At 37.9% G+C, this 25,589-nt stretch overlaps 1 protein-coding gene across 1 annotated transcript in view; it reads right to left on the bottom strand.

Annotated features, from left to right (window-relative positions):
- DCP2 (decapping mRNA 2) overlaps positions 1-25,277 on the bottom strand; it is a 40,127-nt gene extending 14,850 nt beyond the window's left edge. The window contains exons 1-7 of the mRNA XM_017678883.3: positions 25,050-25,277; positions 15,233-15,384; positions 8,861-8,988; positions 8,348-8,446; positions 1,506-1,658; positions 1,272-1,384; positions 1,068-1,175 (exon numbers count right to left, since the gene is read on the bottom strand). Of these exons, the coding sequence (XP_017534372.1) occupies positions 1,068-1,175; positions 1,272-1,384; positions 1,506-1,658; positions 8,348-8,446; positions 8,861-8,988; positions 15,233-15,384; positions 25,050-25,102 (806 nt within the window). The 5' untranslated portion in view covers positions 25,103-25,277. The remainder of the gene's footprint in view (positions 1-1,067; positions 1,176-1,271; positions 1,385-1,505; positions 1,659-8,347; positions 8,447-8,860; positions 8,989-15,232; positions 15,385-25,049) is intronic.
- Positions 25,278-25,589: the final 312 nt, after the last annotated feature.

Here is a 25,589-nt window from a genome sequence, read left to right on the forward strand (position 1 = left end):
GACATTCTCTAGGACCACAAACCCTAAAACTAAAAGATATGGGAATCCTATCACACACTATGGTGGACAGGTTCTCCTAAACATGAACAGTCGTGATTTTTTTTTAAAATACTTTCACTGTTTTATAACTTCTTAGCAGTATCTTTGTTTTTTTTAATCTTGGTTGCACACCTGTCTACTTTTTCTATACTGTTTCACTTATGTCTAGCAGTATACAATTTAGTGATTGTAATCAGATTCTGCAAGGTAAAAATGACTCTTTAGGGCATTTAGTCCAAGTTCTTGTCCTCATAAAACCCAATTAAAATGGAATACTCCCTATATATTTTTAAAATACTGATTGTAAATGTGGTTTATTTTAACTGTTTAGTTTTTGAAGCTCTAGGGTAAAAACAGGACATCTAAATCAGAGAAAATGTAGAAAGCAACTCTCTCTGAACCTAACATAGGTTAAGTTCTACCAAGTGATTATAAATACATATGCTTATTTAACAAAATGACTTACTCAGCCTATACTGTAATTGTGATTTGGATACAATTAAGTTCTAATCAAGGAATGTTCTTTGTGGTTTGTGTCCATGTAATAGTCACTCTATAATGCAATCTATGCTAGGGAAAGAAAAGATAGGGATAGTTCCATTTTTGTGAACAAATTATCCATTAGCATCGCTCATCTCCCTATACAAAAACAGACCTCAACATATCCCCCATTCAATCATCTTCAGAAAATTATTTCTAAAGAATGAGAACAGAGAACAGTATAAACACACAGAGACCGATTTTTTAACTCATGCTCTAGCTATTCATCTGAGAAGTCAGCACCCTCTTGTGTATACTATTTTAAAATGTGCCTGAGGCTCCTTTCCAACTTCAATTAACCTTTTTCATCTCATCTCATCTCATCAAAAGCCCTTAAAAAAAAAAGACTTCTATTATCTGTGAGACCAGTACCAAAGTAGTACCTGTAAAAGGAATGCAACACCTCTACAAACATTAAAAGCAAAATGCTACTACTACTGTATCAAAATCTATCAGAAAGTCGGAATCCTATGTATTTATTTCCTTACCTCAATTTTTCCACAGTGGGTTTAGCTGGGGTGCTACCAGTTGAAGAAAATCCATTGTCACTGTCTGAGGAATCTCCAAATCTTCGAGAAAGCCAGTCCCTTAATGGTCTGTGGAAACATTAACAATTCACATTTAAGACTTGGCTTTTAGAAACTGACTGTAAGAATTATGATGGTTAGTTTTGTATTTCAACAAATATGTACCTGATGAAGGGAATGGCCATAAAAAATTTGTTAGGTGCCAAACCAAGTTTGGATTTTGGGGTCATATCATTTCTATGACAGGGCAATTTCTCAATGGAGAACCATTCGATGTTCTGAAACATAAGAAAATAATTCATTTAGTTCACTATTATCAAGGAGTTTCTAAAAGCAAATTCCTACTTCATTCAATTAGGATACTGTCCAATACCCTGAAAATGACTTTCATTTACATACCCGAATTTCTCTTCTGGTTTTTGGGTTAAATTTTGTGTCTTTTGGAATTCCTGGAATGATGTACAAACGAGCAAGCTGGTCATTGATTCGAAGTTCAATGTAATCATCCTTACAAATATAATCTTTGATATCAAAACCAGTTTCTTCAAAGACCTGGAAATAACGAATCTAGATGATTTTTTTGCTGTTAGACCTCTAGTTCATTAAAATTTATTTATCTCAAAAGCAAAACTTCAGAAACATACAGGCAATTAAAGGCATGAAAACGATGCTAGGCAGGAAGTCAGAATGTTCCAGAGTCTAATTTTGTTCTGCCTCTACTGAGCTGTCAGACTAAGGAAAAACCTTTTCATGAGCCTGAGCTTAAGTTTTTTCACCTATTCAATGAAGGTAGATGTGTGATATTATGATTTACAGTAAGAAGTATTTACCTGGTCTTCATCCCCCTTTCTGGAACAGAACTCCTAAAACCCTTGGAATTTCCTCAGTGACAGAGCAACAGAGGTTTTTGTTTTGTTATGTTAATGAGGTGACCTTTGACCCCCCCACATAGGAAGGAACTTAGTTGGTAAAAGAACCAACCAGGTGGTTAATGGGTTGGAACTTTCACTTTCATCTCTACCCAGCACCACCTTCAACACCCCACCTTTGGGAAGGGAGGCTGCAGACTGAGCTTATTTGCCAAAGGCCAATGATTTAATCAGTCGTGCCAGTGTAAGGAAGCCTCCATAAAAACTCCAAAAAGAAGGGGTCTGGAGAGTTTTTGTTTCTGGTTCTTGGTGAACCTGTGTGGATTTGGGTAGTGTGATGTGCTAGGAGACAGCATGGATGCTCTGTGTCCTTCCCCATACTTTCTCTCTGGCTGATCCTGAGTTACATATTCTTTTAAATAAACTGGTGATGTAGTAAGTAAAATGTTTCTGTGTTATATGAGCTATTCTAACAAATTCATTGAGCCCAAGGAGGGGGTTGTTAGAACCTTCAATCTATAGCCAGGTGGTCAGAGGCACAAGGACCTGCAATTGGCATCTGAATAGTCTTGTGGGACTGGGATCCTAACCTGTGGAATCTGATACTATCTCCAAGTAGATAGTGTCAGAATTGAGCTGAACTGTAAGATACACTGATGGTGTCCAAAAATTGCTTATTAATGTAGGGAAATCACATATACACACTGTAATTGGGTCCAGCCACCTTAAGATGTTAGAATACATCAGTGGTTCCCAATCTGTACAACACTGGGGACCACACAAGGATTTATTCACAGCATCCACAAATCTTTATGTACACCAAGCTACAGACTAAAAAATGTCTTACACAATTAAAACTTTGTCAAATATGAAACTGAATTCCAAAAGTAAAGCTACAAGCAATTTATGTGCATGGGGGTTGAAATAAAAGAAGAGGGGATGAAAAATAAAAGAGGGGATGCGAACTCAACAATCCAAGCAGGTTTATTGCTAAACCTGAGAGGGACCCTTCTATCCTAGCCAGTAGAACAAAGGAAAAGGGGCCTCTAACAGATCAAGAGGCTTTTTTATGGCCAGGATTTTCAGCGGGCTTTTTGAGGGAAGGGGTCAGGGGAAAGGTGGGCTTGTGGCTTGCTGATATGTCCTCTGGAGAATGCTTGTAGCTAGGTAAGATGAAACCTAGGCCTCTCTGAGATGGTGGGTGGGCTTATTCGAAAGGCGGTACTCAGGTCCGGATTCTATCAGGGGTAGGGGAGAGGTGGTTGTAAGTGCAAAACAATTAGAAAACTAGTGAATTAATGGTTTTAAAACTGCTTTCCCTCAGTAGTGTCCAAAGGACTGGAGGAGGAGGAACTGGGAGAACACAAGCCTTAGAGTTAATGTTACATCTAAACCCTCACCTTTTCCTTCAACCAGAGCAGCCATGCTTAACCTCACATATTGGACATCTGTTTAAAAGAAAAACCTACTGGTCTCTTCAAGCCTTAATGTACTCTTTCAATAACACTTACATTACTCTGACAAAGTCCTTCACTCCCAAAATCAGAAAGGCTTAGAATTCTCAGTGGCTAGAAACCAATGTGGGTCTTTTGTGCTGGAGTTCCCCACTTTCCTCTAATACTTCTGCTTAATAAGTGACAAGTACTGTTCAAGACACTGACTTCAGAAATGAAAAAAGCAAGCACTGCTCTTTTAGGAGCTCAGTCTGAAAAAGAAAAAAATGTAATATGATATACATGCCAAGAGGTAGGCAGGCGCCGCCTAATTCAGCCCTGGGTAAGCTGTGAATTGGGATGCACCTTTGGAAGGTTGTCATGGACAGCATGCTATTCTGATGGATACACTTAAGCTAGGACTTGAAAGATGAGAAGGAGTTTGCCAGAAAGACAAAAAGAAAAATGCACTCCATTTAGAAAACTGGGAAATGGCTACAGCTGAAGAATTATATGGGAGGAAGTGGTATAACATGAGGCAAAATAAAAAGGACCTTCAGCACTAACCCAGGCAGCTTCAAACCCTGTTCAACCAAACTTAGAACAAACATCAAAGTTAACAGATATAACCTCTCAATTCCAGGGCTGAAAACGTTGATCTGCCTCTAAAATTAGGTATTCATTCTCATCAAATATTTACCAGGAAAAATTAACAGATCACTTACTTGTACAGACACCAAAGATAAAAATCTTAATGCCATACCTTCTACGAATCACATCCATTCCTGAATTATATACACAGTTAATTTTCCTGGCACATGGCCTTGCATTAACTTCTCAAATGGTATCACACAGAATTTCGTAAGATTAAAAAACGTGCTATCCAGAGAGCACCAGCACAGGCAGAAGATGAAACCCTCAGCCTATAATCCAATGTGCTACAAGCCTGGAGGGAGAGGTAGGATGAACCGACCAACAGCTCAGCTGTATAAGTTTTATCAAGATGAAATCATATAAATGCCTATTAAAATCAGCTCCATAACAACAAAATATAGTTTTGCCAAATAATTAGCAACAATTTGAAATGTCAAAACCACAAGTGAACTGCCAGGTATCAATCTGCTGTTCTCAAGAACAGTTGGTATTTCACCACAATAACAAAAATATGAGTTTATCTTAACACATTCTTTCGACAATATCTAAAAAACATTTTTCACAACTTTGTCCTAAATCTACTTCACTGAACAATGTGATAAGAAATAAAACGATTACCAAAAGTGAACCAAAAGGTCAAAGAGAAGGTGGGAAATTTTTAATTAAGGCCGTTAGCTTTTTACTGACAATTTATTCATGCCTTCTCTGGGAAAGCTTGCTTGCCACCCTTTCAGGTGAGCCCACTTACACAGCCCTAATAAGATTGGTTACATTCTGCTACAGTGTAACAACACACCTCTGGATGGCCACAGTAAAATGGTGACACTAGTATAACTATATTAAACCAAATTAGAATGTTATTAGCAACTTAATAAGCACCCATGCATAACTTAGACAAAGGCAAGAGCAAACATGCTTAAAATTTCAGCCTGAGTCTAATGGCAGCTAGATACTTAGGACCAAATCTCTGCTTGTATATTAATACAAATGAAAATTAAAAGAAACAGTTGATATTAAGATAAACTCCTATAGCAAATGGAGTAACCACCTGGGTTTCAACTAAGACTTAATATTGGTGGTTCGGGAACAGCGCCGCTTCTATTACACTGCAGTGCCACCAAGCGGCAGAGGTACACACTGTAGGCACATCCGGGACTGCTCCTGGACCACCTTCATCACTCCAAACCAGCAACCGCTATGGCCTGAACTGTGTCCTCCAAAGTTCTTAGGCTGAAGGCCTAACCCCCAGTGTGACTGTATTTGGAGACAGGGCCTGTCAGAAGGTAATAGGGTTAAAGGAGGTTATAGGGTGGACCCTGAATCAGAACAGGCCGGTGCCGTTGTAAGAAGAGGAAGAGACCCAAGAATGAATGCTCTCTGAGCACTCACACAGGCACCCAGGAAAGAGCTCAGGGACCCATGGCATGAAAGAAGCTTCCTGCAAGCCAGGATGAGAGCCCTCTCCAGAAACCAAATCAGCAAGCACTTCTATCTCGGCCTTTCCAGCCTTTATCACCAAACTTTTCACTCTTCATGAGAAAGGTAGTCATTGGAAAAATCAGAAAAGACTTCCTTAAAAAATCCTAATGCAAAAATGTACAGAAGGTCAAGTTTTTTCTGACAAGTTCCTCTATCAGGTAAAAAGGGCTAAGAATAGAAGGATTATGTCTTATTATCCAAGGGAAAAGTTTTTTTTCCTGAAATTAAGTGACTGTGGTTCCTAAGGATGCCTGTGCTTTCCTCAGAGTAAAACAAACACTGAAGCAGGAAAAAAAAAAATTCATATTGATCCAAAGCAAAAAGCTAAATGTGTGTACTAGAAAAGAGACAGTTAAAAGTCACACACGCCTCCTGTTTTCAGCTGTGCGTGTTCAGAACTACCTATTTACAAATACTCCTTGACTGCCTATTGTAATAGTCAAGAACATGGATGCCGGAGCCCACCCAGCAGGGCCTGCATCCCCGCTCTGCTGCTCAGGGGCCTCGGGCAGGCTCCTGCACCGCTCTGCGCTTCAGTTCCTCGTGCGAATGTCAGATGCACAATGGGGTTAATAACCTCCTCACAAGACTCTATTTAGATTCCATTGTCCACACTCCTCTCTCACTCCACATGCCCTAAGAATAAATTTTATTTACTTTCTTACAGATTATAGTACTCTATAGCCAATACTGAGATTAGCACCACACGGCCAACCTTTTATCTTAGTATCTTACTGTCTCAGAGCAGAGGATAAGATGAACCAAAGTGAAAACTGGGTGCTTCAGTTCCCAGGTTAACTGTCTCTCTTTCTCACCCCAAATATCCTATCTCTGCATCATCTTGACTCTTTACAAGACAGTGTATAAAACTCATCAGATGGAAGGTTCTAATGGCAGGTGCAGGCAGACTCCTTAGGTCTGTGTACTGCTTCAGTCCAAGTTTTGGTATTTGATTTCCTCCAAGTTCCCCTAAGAAGATCCAATTACAGAAACAGTTGATCTCAATCAATTTAGCCTAAATTTCTCGAACTCCAGTTAATGTAGTCCTTTTTTTGGACCTGGACAACTACCTTACTGCTGTAGGACTCACTCCACATACAGGACTATAGACCAATTCTGTTAAGTAGGATGCTATGGTTCCTACTGTGTCCTTCCTTATGAGCAAGAGGACTACCAATTTGAGGGCATGAAGGGAAAGAAGACTACATTTGCTCTATTAGGTCTCTTGCCATCTACAGAAAAGAAAGGGAAAGCTCTTACCTGCTCCTTAAACACCTTTCAGTTTTAAGGGGTGCGCACAAACCTTCACTTACATGTACATAATGGCTTGTACATAATGGCATGTACAGTGTACAAGCTGCTGCAAATACTAGCTTAGAGAAGATCTACACTAAATTTAAAATGCAGCATTTCAATTATTTTAAAAATCCTATTCCAAAGTAAATAACCAGTAATAGATTTTCTGTGGTAAATAACCACTAGTGGTTTATAAGAATTTTAACTATTATCCCACACTAATAATTACACCCAAACTTAAACTAGGCAATGGGCAGTGCTGCAGGGAAAAAAAAAAAAAAGCAGCAACAGATCCAAATGAAATATGCCAAAAATCCATATTGCCACCTCAAAACTACCTCAAGTTTCAATCACTACCATCTTAGATTTTAAAGATATTATTTCTAGTTATGAAGATAATACTTCTTGGTTATTAAGCCCTTGAATGTATCTTAATAAATTTTTTCTTCTAAAGATTTATCTTCTAAAGATTAAGTGACTTGCCAAGACTCTAGGCTGAGTAACATGTATCCTGGAACAAAAAAATGTTTTCAATTCCTAGGCCAGTTTTCATTATATCATACTTCCTTAGAGCTTGCTTAACTTCTTAAATCTCAAGGATAATGTATATAATGTGATAATGATAAGGAACTGGAAATAAAAATACAGTATATAATCTATCATAAGGTGCCATATAATTAATGCCAAGTGAGTAATAAAGATAACAACTGCTATTAAAGTTCAAAGACTACACTGTAGGCTGACTGGTTAGACTTAAAAAGGATTTTAAGAATGAACTTTAGAAATTATCCATTCTAAACTTTGTTTTACAAATAAGGAACTCAGGTCTTGTATAGAGAACTAGTTGGCAGCAGTCCTTCAGGGAGAAAACAGTAATTTGAGCTGGGTCTAGAAAGTTACCTAGATAGATAGGATTTGAATAGGCAGAAAAAAGAGAGGACTTTCCAGATAGAGAAATAATATAAGCAAAAGTTTAGAGGCTGAAACAAATTGGTCAAATTCAGGGGAAAGAGAATAAACCCTCTTGACTGAAAATGAAGAAAGATAAATTTAGGAGTCGCTAAGTTTTGTGTTAGGGTAGGGGAGGGAGCTTTAATACTTTAAGAATTAAACTTTATCCTAGAGGGGGAGGCTAGAACAGGTTTTGTGAAAGAAATACTAAGTTCCTTAGAAAAGCCCAAATTGTGCACTTGTCTAGAAGCCAAGACTAAGAGTTAAAACAGCCGAAATGTTTTACCAACTGCAAATCCAATTCTATGAGGAAAGGTAGAGAAGATACTATTCCAAAAAAAGGAGTTTGAGATAGTAAAATTAAAAATGGACAATGAAAGAAAAATGGAAACAAGAATGATAGAGAGATGTGGACAGAAGAATCAAGGTAAGTCACCTCATGCAGCCAAATTCTGGAAAAGGGATCAGATGGTCCAAACACAGTTATCTCTATGGCTAGAAGAAACACACTCAAAGTGTAATTGCCAATGTTACTGTGTTTCAAACTGCAGTAACTCACCTCTCTAGCAGCACAATCATGAGGAGCTTCTTCTTTATTTACTTTTCCTTTTGGAAATCCCCAGCCTGATTTTGCTAGGTACCCCTGAACCAGTAGTACCTACAAAACAAGCAGAGGTCAAATAAAACTTGCCCTCCTTTTCCACATTTTCTAAAAGTCAAAGGTGTTTACCCCCTTACTTCAGGTAACCATTATCACCAATAATTTTTATAGTACTTGGTTTAAATTACCTTCCATCTAAATATAGCACTCCTAGTGTAAAGAAAGGCATTCTGATCATTTTTAAGTATTTCCTCAACAAGTAATGCTTCTTTAGAATAAGCCATACTGCAACAAGGATACAATATTAAGACTCAGAATGCAGACAAAATATGAACAATGTGGCCATTTAGCACTAAAAATCTAAGTATATTTTAAAACCTCAGTTCAGAACATGAGAGAAAAAACACATACTAGGCAGGGTGAAAACAGCTGATCACCATTTCACTAAAAATCTTTTTCTATTATACTCACATTTTCAAGTGTCTCATCAAGAATAATCGCACCATATGTTGGTACTCCCATTTTATATTCCTTCCATTCATCCAAAATTTTTTCCACATCTTCACCTTGGGGCAGCAAAAATGGACAATGACTGAAGAGTATTCATAGTGTTAAGGAAGCCACTTTCTCCCTTAATACAGCTTGAACACATATATTCAGAAAGAGACCTGTTTAAACCAATTGTGTATTTTATATGAAATTACTCCAATTTTTACCTCACTCCATGTTTATCCATTTTGGTTTCTTCACAGTTTTATCTTGAACCAGTCATCGCTAACTTCTGCATTTAGCCTAGACACAGATCAGAACTCATAGTTCTGGCTCCCTAAGTTAACATAAATACATTCAGGACCACGGAAATACCTCAAATACTTCTGAGTTGAATTCATCATTATTAGAAGTCAACAAACACTAAAACCAACTTCAAGAAACAGGAGTACAGTACACACATACAGGTAAGAGCTAGAAATCCCCAGAACCAGTTAAAATGGCTAACTCTGGGAAGCAGAACAAAGGATGAATTATTTATACTCTATACTGTTGAAATTTCTTTATTATGTACATGTACTGCTTTTATAATTAAAAACATTTTAAAAGATAAAGGTTTACTAAGGATTATAGAGAAAGATAAATCTGCCTATTAAGTGCAGCCTGTTTCAAAAATTGGGCATGCTCCCTTCCCCTCAAAATTGGGCAGAGTAAAATAATTTTTTTAAATTTTTAAAAAGTAAATAAAACCTAAACTTGTAAAGTAAGTATATGCTCAGTCTTCCCATACTGCATGCTATTCAAATGCCTCATACTACAACACTGTTAATTATGAGAAGAATGGAAACTTGCAATTCATGAGTGTTTCTCAAACCAGGGATATATTAAGGGTCCTTAAGACCTCTATGAAAACGTATATATTCTATTAGTTCCCACTTCGATGTTAATCTAAAAACATGTAGTATGTTTTAAATCACATATATCAAGCAATACCACTGATTTCAGAGACCATGTTGGTACTAGTACTATTTATGGCTATGGGATACTAAAACCTAGTAATACACAAATGATGCATTAAGGTCAAATGATATCCCAACATGATATAGAAAGGAAGGTTTCAAAACAGATGGGGCAACAGTGAAATAAGCCAGAGAAAGACAAGTACCAAATGATTTCCCTCATTTGTGGAGTATAACAACAAAGAAAAACTGAAGGAACAAAACAGCAGCAGACTCACAGACTCCAAGAAGGGACTAGCGGTTACCAAAGGGGAGGGGTTGGGGAGGGTGGGAGGGGAAGGAGGGAGAAGGGATTCAGTGGCATTATGATTAGCATACATAGTGGGGTGGGGAGAGTCACAGGAACAGTGTAGCACAGAGAAGACAAGTAGTGACTCTGGTAGCTTATTATGCTGATGGACAGTGACTGCAATGGGGTGTAGGGAGGACTTGATAATATGGGTGAATGCAGTAACCTCAATGTTTTTCATGTGAAACATTCATAAAAGTGTTTATCAATGACACCTTGATAAAAAAAATTTTTTTTTAAAATGGAGCAAAATTGGTGAAAAAAAGTGATCTATAGGCACTCAAAGAAATCGTATTACATTCACATTGTGATCAGCAGTTCAGTTTAAACAAAAACACATTAAATTCTTTTTATGCAAACAAATTTATGAGTTCTACAGTTTTATATCTAAATACTTGTTTTGATTTTAACTAGAGAGGCCCTTAAAGAGCCCAAAGTCCACCATGTATGACACTGTAATTGAAAGATAGGCACTAGGACTATATAGACTCATAGACACTCGAGAAGTGACTGACTGGTGGTTACCAGGGGGGAGAGCCTGGGTGGGTGGCAGGGAGGGGGATAAACAGGCACAAAAATTCTCAATCATAATATAAGCTGGTCATGGGGATGGCAGTACAGCATGGAGAATATAGTCAATGATTCTGTAACAAATTCTATGTCAACAGATAGTAACTGCACTAGTGGGGTGAGGATTTAAGAATATGGTAACTGTTGAACCATTGTGTTGCATATTTGAAACCAATGTAAGACTGTGTATCAATGACACTTCAATAAGGAAAAAAAAGACAGGCATTAGGTTAATCTCAAGTATTCCATGCCTTCATCTGGGGAAGGGAAAAAAAAGGAATAAAGTTTGGATACAACATTAACCTTTCCATGAAGCCCAAGGTTCTACATGGGCTTGCTGAGATCCTGAAAGTTATTTGCCAATTAGAGTTTGGCTTTAGAGTTTAGTAAAATTTCTATGCATTTTAAAGTCACTACAGACTTTTTTTGAATCTAAATATAAATGTAAATAAATGAGTTATTTTTTCCATTAAAAATTTAACCATAGAGAAAACATTGAAAAAATATTCCAGGAACAGAGATAACCTCCAATAGTTCAGACAATAGGGCAGTTACCCAGTTTTTTCTTTCTTTCTTCCCCCTACAATGTTCCTAACAATTTCAAGTTACATCAGTGTCTCCACAAAGTGGTATTATCTCATTTTTCTACCCTTTAAACACCTTCTTTAAAAAAGAATAGTAAGAAAGGTTTAGCAAGAGACATTAAATCAACTGATAAAACTTAACTTTGGAGACTCTTTACACTCATTTATCCATTTTTTTCCTACCCCAAAACCACCACAGAGTAAGTTGATTTCAGTGAACCAACCAAGGTTCATGATATACTTTAATGCTGAAAAGAACCTTAATGTTTAAGCACTTGCTGAAGTTGTCACAATTACCAAGATGACATCAACTTCCCCACCGCAACTCTACAGTCCTCCCCCATACTTAATAGTGCATACAAGCAATTCAGTTCAAATACAGAAGTGTGAATTTTTAACACTAACATTTTATTTAATGAGGTAAAGTATTTAATTTGAAAGGCCCTATAACAAGCACTGAATAATGTTTAATTATCATTTGTAATTCTCATGAAAATTCTTAACTACTGTGATTTTTTTAACCTCTAAACCAAATATTATGAGCCTTGAATCTGGGTTATTGGGCCTTAAATAGTAGTTCTAAGGGAAAGAAAGAAGGTTACACTGGTTAAATAGAGAATGAAAGAATCTTAAGCACATGTTCACTTGTATTACCTTCTACTTTTAACAATTTGGTGATTTTTTAAAAATATATCTTTTATTCTAACATTTTTGCAAAATCATGAAAAATATGCTCTAGATATAAACAATCATTTAGACAGTAATCTCCATCCAAAAGCCTACCATTATCTTAGATGATAACAACTTCCCCATGGACAACCCATCTCAAGCTCTAGCCTTGCTTCCTGTATTTCTTGTCTTTTTACATCCATTCCCACTTCTAGGACCAATTCACACAGCAACATTCTGGATCTTGCCACCATTAGAACTTTCTGGCAAACTCATTAAAATAAAACTTCTTGACCATAATTTTCCATGGCATCTTTTAATTACTTACACTATATCATTATTCTACATCAATCTTTGTCTTCCTTTGTATTAGCACCCTCCTGCTCTTCTTCCCTAAACATATGGTCCATCATTTTAATCAATCACTTTAATCAAATTCCTTTGCCCCACTATTGTCTCAATAAATAGCTCCCTAGCAAAACCTCAACCCAGGAGCAAATCCAGGATACCTGATCTATACCTAAATGGCAGAGTGCTTACTGAAGAAAAATCACAAGATTATTATGCATAATTTACAAACGAGAAAATAGATGCACAGAAATCCCCCACAATTTGCCCAAGGATGCATGGCTAGTAAAGGCAAAGACAGGATGCTACCCAAGGAATCTGGCTCCGGAACTCAGGCTACTAACTTTTAGTCTATACAGCTCTCCACTTCAATATCCCAGACGTACCACAAATGAACTTGTCCATAACTGAGCTCATCATTCCCCCACAAAATTTCTCTTATTTTTCTACAAACGGAACGCCATACCCATCCACTCAACTGCTCAAACCAGAAACTTGGGTACCATCCTTGATTCTTTTTACCACCTCTCCTTAGACATCCAAGTTAACACCAATTTTATTTCCTAAGTATCATTCAAATGTAACCACTTCCATCACAGATTTCCATTTCTCTCTCATAAATTAATCAAATACCATCTTAACTAGATCCCAAATCTTGCCTTCTTCCAATTAATTGCCCACACTATTCCAGAGTTATCTTTCAAAACAACCCTAGAAAGAAGTAAAGCAAACGCAGTAAAAAGTTAACAGTGGTTGAATACCTAAGAAGGGTATGATGGCAGTGTACTGTAATATTCTTTCAACTCCTCTGTAAGTTGAAGATTTTCCTAAAATAACAAGTTAAAAAAAGAAACAAAAAACCTCCTATTGATCTTCAGGATAAAGTCCAAACAAACATGGTCTGTAAAACTCCTACATGCTTCAGCATCGTCTCTTGTCCCTTACTCTAAAACCCAATCATATTAAACTCTATTCACTCTTTCACACAGATCTTTCTCACACAGACCACTTCCTCCAAAGAAACTTTATCTAATTCCTAATGTGGGTAGAGTATCCCTCTCCTCCATGCCTACTGAACCCTGTACTACCCTACCCTAAGTTACCATACTGCCTGTAATCATGTCCTTTCCTGTCTCTCCCTCCTGTCTGTCCCATCTTTCTGAAGACAGGGACTGAATCTACCTTGCCCGCTGGCACAGAGGAAGCACTCAGTTATTTAGTGAAGTCTACCATATTAGCAAAAAAGGTTTTTGCTCCATATAACTGAATTAAAAGATAACTAAAACATGTTTTCAATTTTTTTAATAGCAAAGGAAGTTCAAAACGCAAGTGCACACATACACACACACACACACACCAAATCTTAACCCAGAACTCCAAAGTATGTGAAATTGTTCTGGCAGAGCCCTAAGTCTATGCAAAATAGACAAAAATCACAGAATTAGGAGGATTTGCCTATTCTAATGTTTTTTATAATTAGCTCACAGCTTCTAAAAAAGTCTTCTTTCATTTTTCCACAGAACCTATTACCAAGCCTTTAACAAAGACAGTGCTCAATAGTGCTTCTATTCCCCTGTGACTCCTCATTTACCTCTCCCTATTTAATCAGTCAAATAGCTTGATACTAACTGTCACTGAAATCTGTCTCTTTGGTCTTTTTTTTTTTTTTTTTTTGCAGTCCCTCTGCTATGGTTCAGGACCTTACTGCTCTTCATCTCACAGAATTAACAGTCCATCTTATGATTCAACCTATTCTGCCAAATAAAGTCTTCCTGAGTACCATTTTCAAATGATTGGAATAATATCCTTTAGCTTTGCTCAAAATGGTTAACAGGTATCTAGTACAAACAGTAATTCATCAATTTTCTGCAGACCCTTAAGGGGCTCCGTATTTCATGGGGCTCAATAAAAACTTTAGAGAGCTCAGTAGAAGGGTTTTTTTAGGTCACTTCATCTCTACTTCAACTCTAGTATAGTGCAGTGAACTTGTGGGTACAATTCCAATTGACCACATGATTTATGGTTAAAAACAGTGACCTACAGAATAAAAATCAAACACTTCAGCTCACGATTTAAGAACCCACAAATCCACCTATACATCTTCCATCCATATCTCTTTTATCCCCATAAGAAACCTGTTTTCAATACAAGCTAACTTACTTTCCCAGATAGCCCCCTTATCCTTTCCAATTCTTAATTTTGCTCCATCCTTTTTTCTTTCCCTGCAACATATTCCCCACTCTTTTCTATTTAGAAATCCTATTCTCCCTTAAAAACATAGCTGTGCCTAAAGCTTTTCATCTTTTCCCAAATTCTAAACACATTTACTATCAGGACCATTAGCAATTCATCAACTTTTTGCCTTATGACATAGCTTCTTTTGTAATCTCAAATATTATAAAAGAATTTCTTATAACAAATTATGAGAGACTTCTATCTTATCTGTAAATGGGGGGAAAGCAAAGCCTCTTTGAAGGCAAGGACTTTTTATTTGCCACAGAACCAGAAACACTGCTTTAAACATAGTAAATATTCAATAATTACTTAAGAATATCTATCTCAGGTAGTGATCAGATTAAAGATCATCTGGTTAAATGGGAGAGCAAGAACAAATCAGTCCTAGAAATATGCTATTTCTGAAAGAAAAGACAATCAAATTTAATTCTAATTATCAGTGCACATTTCAAGGAGTCCTCTACATAAAAATACTATTAAATTGTGTCTTCTATCTATATTTGACAATTTAAGAAGCCACAAACCCCCCTACACACCTTCCATCCAGTAGCCTATAAATCTCAAAGACAAGAAAAAGAACATTTATGCTGAAATATTTTATCAACAAGAAAGAGAGTCATGATAGTAATAAAAAGGATATCAGCTTTTGCAAAGTCTCTTATCCCACACTGAGGTAATCCTGGTGTGTTCTGCATGTAGAAATCCAAGTAAAACCAATGGGCAAGTTCAATCTGAAAACACACTCGGATTGCATTGTCTCTTTCCTCGCTGGGAATATGCAAAATAAATCGGCTGTCAAAAACAAAAAACATACAAAAATTACATTTACAAACCATAACAATTTATTCTAACCTATTTAATTGCTTCATTCCTGACCCAAGGCAGTGGTGATCATGGAAGCAAAATTTGGGCAAAATTACTATAGGGAAGATGAGTCCAGGGGGGAGAAAAAAAGAATGTATCATATGTATTTCACTCATAATTTTTTTAAGAATACGGTTACTCTCTGTTCAAAGTACAGATAAACTTTTAAGAGCTTACTAACAGTAAATTAAAGGTGACCAAGAAAACAACCTTCACTAGGATTTCTTCCCATGTCTGGTAACATCTTTTAATAACATGCAAATATGTTCACATAATCAAATAGAAAAGATGTTAGAGAGCTGCTTAATCTTCACATTTAACGTATTACAAAGAAATATTAAAGAAATCAATACTCTGGTGCTCACCAACATACTAGACTTCTCAAAGAGCGTCATCGGCAGAATATGAGTTCAGATGAATTTTCAACTACACTCACTTTTTTAAAAATCTTAAATTGTCATTTCCAAGCACATTTGGAGGGAGGAGGGAATATATTTATTTTATATATTTAGTATAAATGTACACTATATTATATGTACCTGTGCATACATGTGATTAAGATAATGAATCCCTCTTTTGTGCAACAAGTCAGAATGTATGAATCTAAGTGAATGTAATGTATAACACTCATTAAGCAAACAACTGTGTCTGTCACCACAAAGCATTTTTGTTCATCTTTTTTTCTAGCAACCTTTAGATACAGATTTGGTTACATTTTTAAGAATTAAAATTAGCCTCACCCAGTTTGATCACATACACTGTTCATTAGCCATGGCGCTAAATGTTCCTGGCTATTTCCAAATTTCAAATTAAACTTCAAAAAAATGCTTTAAAATTATAAAAATAAAGTAACATTCTAATAAAGGAATGAATAATAAATGGTAAGACAAATGTATATACAATAACCTACATCTTAATAGAGAAAAACTAGGCGGAAAAGGAGTTTAAACTGCACATTCACTGAAAATAAAATGTGTTAACACTCAACCCTGATGGCATTATCTAAGATTTAAAAAAAATCTAAACTCTTCTTGTGGCATTCAAAATCTGGTCCCTGCTCGCCTGCACAACCTCTTCTATCAACCTCTGAGTTTCTCTATACTGAGCAATACCTAATTCTTGGAACTGTCCTATATTGCCATCCACATCCTGTTTCTACCCTCCCCTTCTCTTGTCCATCTAGCAAACTTCCACAAACACTATTTCTCCTATGTAAGTACACCAGACTCCTCTGAACAGATTTATATACTCTCTCCAACTCCCACTCCAATACAGCAGTTATCTGGTTTTCACTATTACTGTCCACAAACTCTTCTTAGTTCACTGAGATAATGTATTATCTCTTTGCACATTTTATCCCCATAGTCTAGCAAACTGAAGGATGGAACAAGCACACTCCACTCTGTTCCTCCCATAAAACACAGCTATAAAACCAGGTCACAGTGCATGGAGCAGATATTTGAGGGCTGTGAAAATAAACAATAGCAGACAAACTGGAGAAGTAGACAGTATTTGAAGTGAATTTACCATTTTCCACCCTTTAGTATCATCCCCTGGCTAGACTGCGGGTTGGAAATGAACACCAGCAGCAAGAGTGAGACCATCAGAAACTTTCTACTTCTACCTCAAGGATCAAAAGGAGTCTAAAGGGTCTCCTATCGCTTGGAGACAGTGATGCAATTCACAACTCTGCAAATGCAATTCACAACTAAGCCATATAGAAAAGTTTAATTATTTTCATTCCCTCAACAGGGCGAGGGGTGGAAAGAAAACAGTCACTCTCTCCACTCCTCTGGTTCCTGGTACCTAATTGGTTTGGTGCCTGCCAGTCACCAGGGACACGCCCTTGGAGTTCCTGCCGGAAGGGATGGGCTGGGGAGAGGCACACCCGGGCTGCAAGGGACAAGGGAGGGATGGATGGTGCTCCTTTGCTAATGGAGAGGAAGGACTTGGGAGTGCACCAGAGGAGCTAAATGAGACCCTGAACTGTGAGCAATAAAAATCCTTCCTCCCAACCTGCCCTTCCCCTTGTCCTCCTTCAGTTTCATTGGTTTCACAGGGAACTTGTCCCTTATTCCCAGAGCTGTACTATCCCTGAGCTTTCTGATCTGTTCCAATCTGGACTGGATGTGTACACATGACACACCTCTGCCCTTTAACTAGCACCCTATGCTTCCCTATGCCTCTATCCTATACAATCAGATCTCATGTTTCTTGCATCCTCGCTTCCTCAACTTAGTTCCTTGTTTTCATAAAGTACATCATCCCATACCTTCTGGAGGAAGGATGCAGGGGAGAAAATATTGAGACACTGTATGTGTGAAATAATCTTTATCTTCACACTTGGTAATTTGGATGGGCAAAGAATTTTAGGTTGGAAATCATTTTTCTTCAGAATTCTGAAGACAGTGCTCTCTCCCAGCCTTGAATTCTGACGTCAAAAAGACTGAAGCCATTCAGATTCCTTTGTCTGACCTGTTTTTTCAGTCTGGAAAAACAGGTTCTTTCTTCTGTCCCCCTTTAGTTTTCTGAAATTTCCCAATTGTCTTTCATCCATTGCACAGACTATTCAATGGGCCCGATCTATTGGTAAACTCATATCCCTCAGTGCTGAAGGACCAACCATGGACCGATCCTCTCGTGATTCTTTACTTTTCTCAGCTATTCCTATCTGACTCACCCCTGTCCCTTTCCCAGAAAGGTCTTAACTTTATCTTACAGGCCATCCATTGAAATTTTTGTTTCTGCTTTCATATTTTTAATTTTCAAATGCTATTTTTGTTCAAATTATGCTTTTATAGATTATTCCATGTTTGCAAAAATCTACCTCTCTAAGGAGACAAAGGAGTTTTAAGTTTTCTTCCTCCGGAATAATTTGACTCTTCCCAGTTGCTTTTCTGTGGCTGTAAGCACTCCCTCTCCTCTGAGGCCAACTTCAGGCTCCTATTTAAATGTGACATACCATAAGGCCGTACACTTAACGGTGATCAGGCAGGCCATCTAACTGAGCGACCTACAAAGCGGTATCTTTAACTCCTTCCTCAAGGGCTAATCAGACACCTAGAGAAGAACCTTCTGATCTCGTATCTGGAGGGCAAGGACAGGCTGCCATATCCTGGAGGCTGAGCAGGGGAAGAGGGATGAGGGCTGTATGAATTCACTTCCACCATTTTGCAATATTCTCTTATTCTGGATTACATTGACGCTACTATAATTGTCTCTCATTTAGGCCTATCAGGTGTGCTAAATCACATGCCACTTTCCCTTCTGCTTTATAGTTTCCAAATTTTGTTGTTCATCTCCTCATCCATTCTTCCATTCCTTGTGGGTTTATGCATTTAAATTTTTTAAAAACTTCACTCTTTTAATGGGGTAGATGCTTCTGTTCAATCCACTATTCTAAATTGGAGTTCCCATTTCAACAAATTTCTAGAGGACACTAACCACAACATAAAATGTGGTTAAGAGTGCGTAGAGTGCGTAGGACAAAGAGAAATCCAACTGCATCCCCATCTCAACCTGAAAAAGCCTCAAACGAAGAAAGGTAAACTGGAGGATGTGAAGTAGAAAGAGAACTTAGAGAGAAAATGCAAGGTCTACTTCCTACTCTTCTTTCATCCTTTGACAGTCAGACTGGAGCTCCTCACACTAGAGCGGGTGAGGGAGGACAAACCCAAGGCCCATTCCTGCCTTCAGCAGTCAGGTGACGGTGCCGGCACTCCAAAGCTCAGGCCCCACAAGAACTCCTTGGTTTCCAAGGGTTCCCCAACCCAAGGCCGGCTCCCCATCTACTCACATAAAGGAGAAGCCTATCGATAGGATGATAAAGCTTCATCTTAAATACAAAACAGCAAAGATGAACCAAACATCTAAGGAAAATCTGGGGTGTGACAAAGAAGAAATTAAGTAAATTTTTTAAGCTGGCCCTGAAGAAAAGATAGTGTTGAGGCTCTCCTAGAACCTTGGTACTCAGTGTGCACCCTGAACCAGCTGGAAGTGTAAGTGTGAGAAGAGAAAGAAACATGTGAGTCTTAAAAGGACTCAGAAAGTTTACTTCCTAAGGGCCCCTCAGAGGAAATTACTTCACAACCTGCACCAACAATGAAAACCAAGAAAGCATTAAACCTCGTTAAGATTCATGAGAGAATAAGTACAACCTGGGAGTGCTGTGGAAGAGGATTCAAGCAAGCCAGTTGTTTGGCAAGTCTAGGAAGCAGCCAGTCCAGATTGGGCCAGGAGTGGATGTTTCCATGAGGGCCCTACCCAGGAAAAAAGAATTCTGTAGAATAAATAGTATGATTGAGGGTAAGACTGAGGACATAAAAAGGAGTAGACTGGGCTAGGGCGGAAAAAGGGGGGAAACACCTAGAAACTTAAAACATGTTAGCGGACAGAGGTAAATGTACAAAGGAATCATGGTCCAAATGTGAAGCAAAAAAACAATTAAAAAAATGAATCTCAAGAGCTAGGAGAAATCAGGGAATAATGAAGATATGCTTCTTTCTCCAAAAGAAAATGAAATGGCAGCAGCCTTTTGACCAATTTGTAGAATATACGAAAGAATTCATTTGGACGTTCTCTTTCAAGATCCCTACAAAGAAATAGTGACAATGTGGCCAGAGGAAAAAGAAACAAAATCCTAGCCAACTGTAGACTTGCCTCTACTTTGAAACACAGTATATAGTTAAACCATGTAACAAATGCTATTGGCTTTTGCAATCAGCCAATAGCAAAAAGTGTAACATACTTCCTAAGGTTACAAAATGAAATGTAAACTAGATCTTAATTTTTATTTTAAGGTCACTGGATACAAGCTAAGGGAATGGGTAAGAAAGAAATAGAAGACAGGGTACTACTTGCCTTACCCTATCAAATACAGACTCAAGAGGTATGGCCTATAAGTTCATAAGACAAATATAATTTTAAGTATATTAAAGTCACAAAGGTAACCAATGGAACCAATTGGTTTAGTGATTTCACTGGATTGGAAGTACAAGGACAACAGGAGGTATGTTAAACTAAACCCTCACCTATTATCTCCAAGGTAAATTGAATCCTTAATCTAATATCTCAAGTTGGAAAAACAAGAAATTGGTGCAAACATATTTTAAAATACGGAAGAATCCACCAGAATTCAACACAAAACAGATGCAAGTCTGGAGAGCTGAACTGGGATAGAAAGGGGTAGGGCAGGAGACTATTGCTTTTCATTTATAAATTCATCTGTACTTTTTTTTTTAAACCTTACACGAACACATCTTTTTAATATTAAAAAGCTGACTTCTTTAAGAAACTTTGTAAGAAAAAGGAAATTCTGGTACATGAAAAATTTAAAGGAGGGGTTGATGCTTCAATGCTTTCATTCTGTTTCTGATGTTTTAAAGATTTTTAAAGTGTGTGTATATACTTACATATTATATAGTAATAGTTGAAATAAAATGCTTTCTGTGATAATATTTTACAGAAAAAATTTCTCTGCCTCACAAAGTCATCTTTTAATGTTCCCAGATAGAAAGAACATTTGCACAAAGACTGCAGTTAGTACAGAAATGTTTCAGTAGAATTGAACACTAAAATGGCAAGCTAAAGATGAGCACAAATCACTTAATTAACCTATGAGATCACCAAACTAGAAGCAACATTAGTTGCCAGAAAATACCTTTCTCCTTTTAACACCAGAGTGGCCTTACCATTTAGTTTTTAAAGGGGCTTTAAAAAATACTCCAAGTGTCTCTTTAAAAGAGAAACAGTTTAGCAAACAGTTTTTCAGTTTTTACTTTAAAAACATGCTTTTCCATTCTTTAATAAGCTAATGTAAATGGTATTTTAAAACTCTGTATTTCCTCCTACACTGCTGGTGGGAATATAAACTAGTTCAACCATTGTGGAAAGTAATATGGAGGTTCCTCAAAAAACTAAAAATAGGAATACCATTTGACACAGGAATTCCATTCCTAGGAATTTACCCTAAGAATGCAGGATAACAGATTCAAAAAGACATATGCACCCCTATGTTTACCACAGCACTATTTACAATAGCCAAGATATGGAAACAACCTAAGTGTCCATCAGTAGATGAATGGATAAAGATGATGTGGTACAAATACACAATGGAATATTATTCAGCAATAAGAAGAAAACAAATCCTACCATTTGCAACAACATGGATGGAGCTAGAGGGTATTATGCTCAGTGAAATAAGCCAGGTGGAGAAAGACAAGTACCAATGATTTCACTCATCTGTGGAGCATAAGAACAAAGCAAAAACTGAAAGAACAAAACAGCAGCAGACTCACAGAACCCAAGAATGGACTAACAGTTACCACAAGGAAAGGGACTGGGAAGGGTGGGTGGTAAGGGAGGGAGAAAGGGAAATAAGGGGCATTAAGATTAGCACACATGACATGGGGGTAAGGGGGCCACGGGGAAGGCAGTACAGTAGTGACTCTATAGCATCTTACTACACTGATGGACAGTGACTGTAATGGGGTATGTGGATGGGACTTGATAATGGGGGGAATCTAGTAACCATAATGTTGCTCATATGATTGTATATTTATGATACCAAAAAATAAAAAATATAAAATGGCTAGCTCTATGATATGTCCAGCATGAGGAAACGTTGATAAAAAAAACAAAACAAAACCCTGTATTCACCCTTTAACATGAAAACCATGATGCACCAAAGACAAATATCACCATAAAATGGTGCAGATTTACTTTTTATATACTAATTTCATATGTGCTCATTTTATTTAAAGCAATTTTTGTTCACTAAAACATTCTACCTAGACAAGAGTCTTCCCTTCCCTCCTCTAATTCCATTCCATCCAGAAGTAACCAATATCAGTCTGGTGTGTATATTCTTTCAGATTTTTCTTGTGCGCGCACACACACACACACACACATTTAAAAGTTTGTTTTAACAAAAAGCATCAAATTACTAAGTGTCACACTCATTGTTGGGTATATTGTGTTCATCTTTCCAGAACACAAATATTTTCCCTTAGTTTACTGCTTGCTAATTGCCTTGGGAATTTTAGTGGCTGCACAGTATTCCAATAAATGAAATTTATTGCATATTAAAGCATCTGAAAAATAACATTCCATGTCTTGAGTGTACAAGCTGTCTAATGGTAACGAAGTCACATCTTGAAAATGTAAGTCCCTAATTTTTCACATCAAAATCAATCTCAAGTTTTACATTTTCCAGAATGTATTAATATGTGATCAGTGACTAAAGCAGATAAGATTAGCAGTAATATATAATTTATCAAAAATCAAAATAACAAAAAACAAAAAACCTCTTAAACATTATAACAGTAAACAGTGTTGGGGTGATGGGGGAGAGAGAAATAAAGGCAGTAAAAACAAGTGTTAAGACCAAACTCAAATCAAGAGGGTACTGAAAAGAGCAAAAAAGTGCAGAAAATTAACTTTTAGCTTAAACTTTATTTTTACAGAAATTAAACAAATGCTAAGTGTAAAAATTTCTGAATAAGCCCACAATCAAAAGCCTGAATTAACCTCAAAAATCTTTAAGCAACAGTTAAATATTTTACATTTAACAACAGTTAACCAACAAAAATAAAAATATTAACTTGAAAAAGGCATTACTTTTAAAACTTAAGTCTTAAAAAATGTTATTTCTTATTTGCTTTCATTATTGGTTTATCAAGTACCTAGCCCTATTTTTAAACACATCGTCCTTATTTTACATGGACAAAAAGCACTAATTCCAAAAAAACTTATTAAAAGAAATGTGTTATTCTATTCCAAAATATCTGTATAGTTTAAATACACTCACTGAAAACCAAGAGTTTTCATTTAACACGCAACAGATGTTTAAATGTATTGTCTACAAAACACAATGTAATTATTTTGTGAGTAAACAGGTTCCACACATAAACTCAATCACCTTCATTTAACAGTTGATGACTTATTTTAATATGTAAACCTCTGAATATAAATAAACCCAATACTAGTGGGAAGATTAGTTTATATGCCAGCAAAAGTTTAAGATTACTGATCTTTTTCTGAATCAATCTGTACCCCTGTTAATCTATTATGTGATTACTGGTCACCTTTCCAAATATATACTCATTTTTAATTTTTTTTCTAATTATAAAATGCACATCGTTTCTAAAATCTTGGGAACATAAGAAAATAATCATAATCGCACTTTTGCTATATGTTCTTCTTAGTCCACACAGACATACACACATCATCTTTTTCTTTTCTCACAAAATGTGAGATCACATGGTTCATATGAATCTATCATATTCCAAAAATTACAGTCATACCATCACCAGAGAAGTACGGTGACATTAATTTTCACTAACTGCAAAATTAATTTATTATCACACATACATCTCTTTTATGAGGTTTAAAATGCTAGGCTTAACTTTCCATCACATCCACCTGGGGTAGGAGAAAAAGCACAAGAAATGTAAAGAAAAAGGCCTAGGTTTTTTTAAATTTTCTGAATTACAGTGAATGTGGCCTTGTGTAAATTACAACCTGGGTCCGTCAGACAAAAATGCGAACAACTGCACCTACCAAATAGGGGTGTTTCAAGGATTAAATAAAACGACGTATGTGAAAGCAGCACCCAGTGATTGGCACACAGTAGTAACTCTACACATATTCTTGCCTTCCCACTTAAAAAAAAGCGTGAATTCAACACAAACTTCAAAAAGTCAGACTTTTAGACATACAGTAACTATGACTGAAAAGGTGTTAATCAGAGCTCTTCCTCACTTGTGATTTAATATTTCACAACCCACTTACGCTGGCGACACCTCAGGGTATTACTACAGCAAAATTTTACTTCAGGAAAAAAAAATATTGAGTTCATTTTACACGTGTTTGGCTATCTGAAATCACAGCTCACAAGAACGAAATGCAGAAATTTTCTCTTGTAAAAGCGTATCATGAATTAAAACCCCGCGCCTGAGAGTTTCCTTTAAGGATAATTAAGGGCTGAAAAGAAAATCAGCTCGAGACTTTTCCCCTCCTCTTCCAATGATTAGTTTTGGAATGAACCAGAGGACTTCTTCATAGCAATTTACAGAGAATACCACGGACGTGTAAGAACACACAGGGGAAAGCGTAAGTTTGAAAACTGCTTCCTGCGTAGGTCGGGGAACCTGGGATTCAAACACTTAAAACGTTGGGGTCTTTGAACAGAACTGGGGAATGAGACGGAGGAAGGAGGGAAGAAAATGGTCTATAAAGGTCTGAGACGCCGAAAAAACAATGGGAGGGGTGGGGGCAGCCGAAAAACCCTAAGGACCCAGACTTTGGCGAAGCGGCTTCGCGTGCAGAAAAGCAAAATAGCTGGGGAACTAAAAAAATGAGGAAATTCCGGTGCTCCGCGAGGAAGGGTAGAAGGGACTGTGACAAGCTGGGAGGCTGCGGCCGAAAGAGAGGTGGTGTCGTCGAGGAAGGGTCGACCAGGAAAGGCGAGCAGCGGCGGGACCCGAAAGCGAGGCCCAGGATGTGGGCGGGGGGGAGACCGGGAGGCCTGGGGGTCTGCGATGAGACGAGGACGGGAGGAAAGGGGACCCGGGCAGCGCGGGGCGCGGCGGTACCTGCAGAGATCGTCCAGGACGCTGCCGGGAATCTCCACCCGTTTGGTCTCCATGATGAGGGCCCACAGCAGGGGCAGTGCATCCCGGCTCCGCGCGGCCGGGCACTCGGGGTACGGCACGGAGACTACGGCTCGCTGGGGAGCGGACGGTAGCGGCGGCGGCTCCAACGCAGCAGTGAAGGGAAGTGGTGGGACTCGCACACTTCCGTCCCACTGCCTCAGCCCGAGACCCCGAGGCTGGGGCGCCGCGGGGGCGGAGCCCCCGGAGTCACGCCCCTGCTCTGCTTGAAACAGCCAATGGAAAGCTGGAGGCTCCGGAGCCTGAGCGGCTAAGCCAATGAGACATCTGTTTATTGGTCCGTCGTCTCCAATCCGTCCTCCAGCTGCTCAGTTGCGGCTCAGAAAACCAACTTCCCGCCGCCTTTGAGCCCTCGGATAGATTTCGCATGCGCACCATGCCTCCCTCGCGCTACCAGGAAGTCCACAGGGCTCTGGTTTTCCCCATGTAACCCAAGACCAGAATCCGGGAGTTTGGCGTAGG

The sequence above is a fragment of the Manis javanica genome, chromosome 1 (genome assembly GCF_040802235.1).
Source record: "Manis javanica isolate MJ-LG chromosome 1, MJ_LKY, whole genome shotgun sequence".
Classification (NCBI taxonomy): domain Eukaryota; kingdom Metazoa; phylum Chordata; class Mammalia; order Pholidota; family Manidae; genus Manis; species Manis javanica.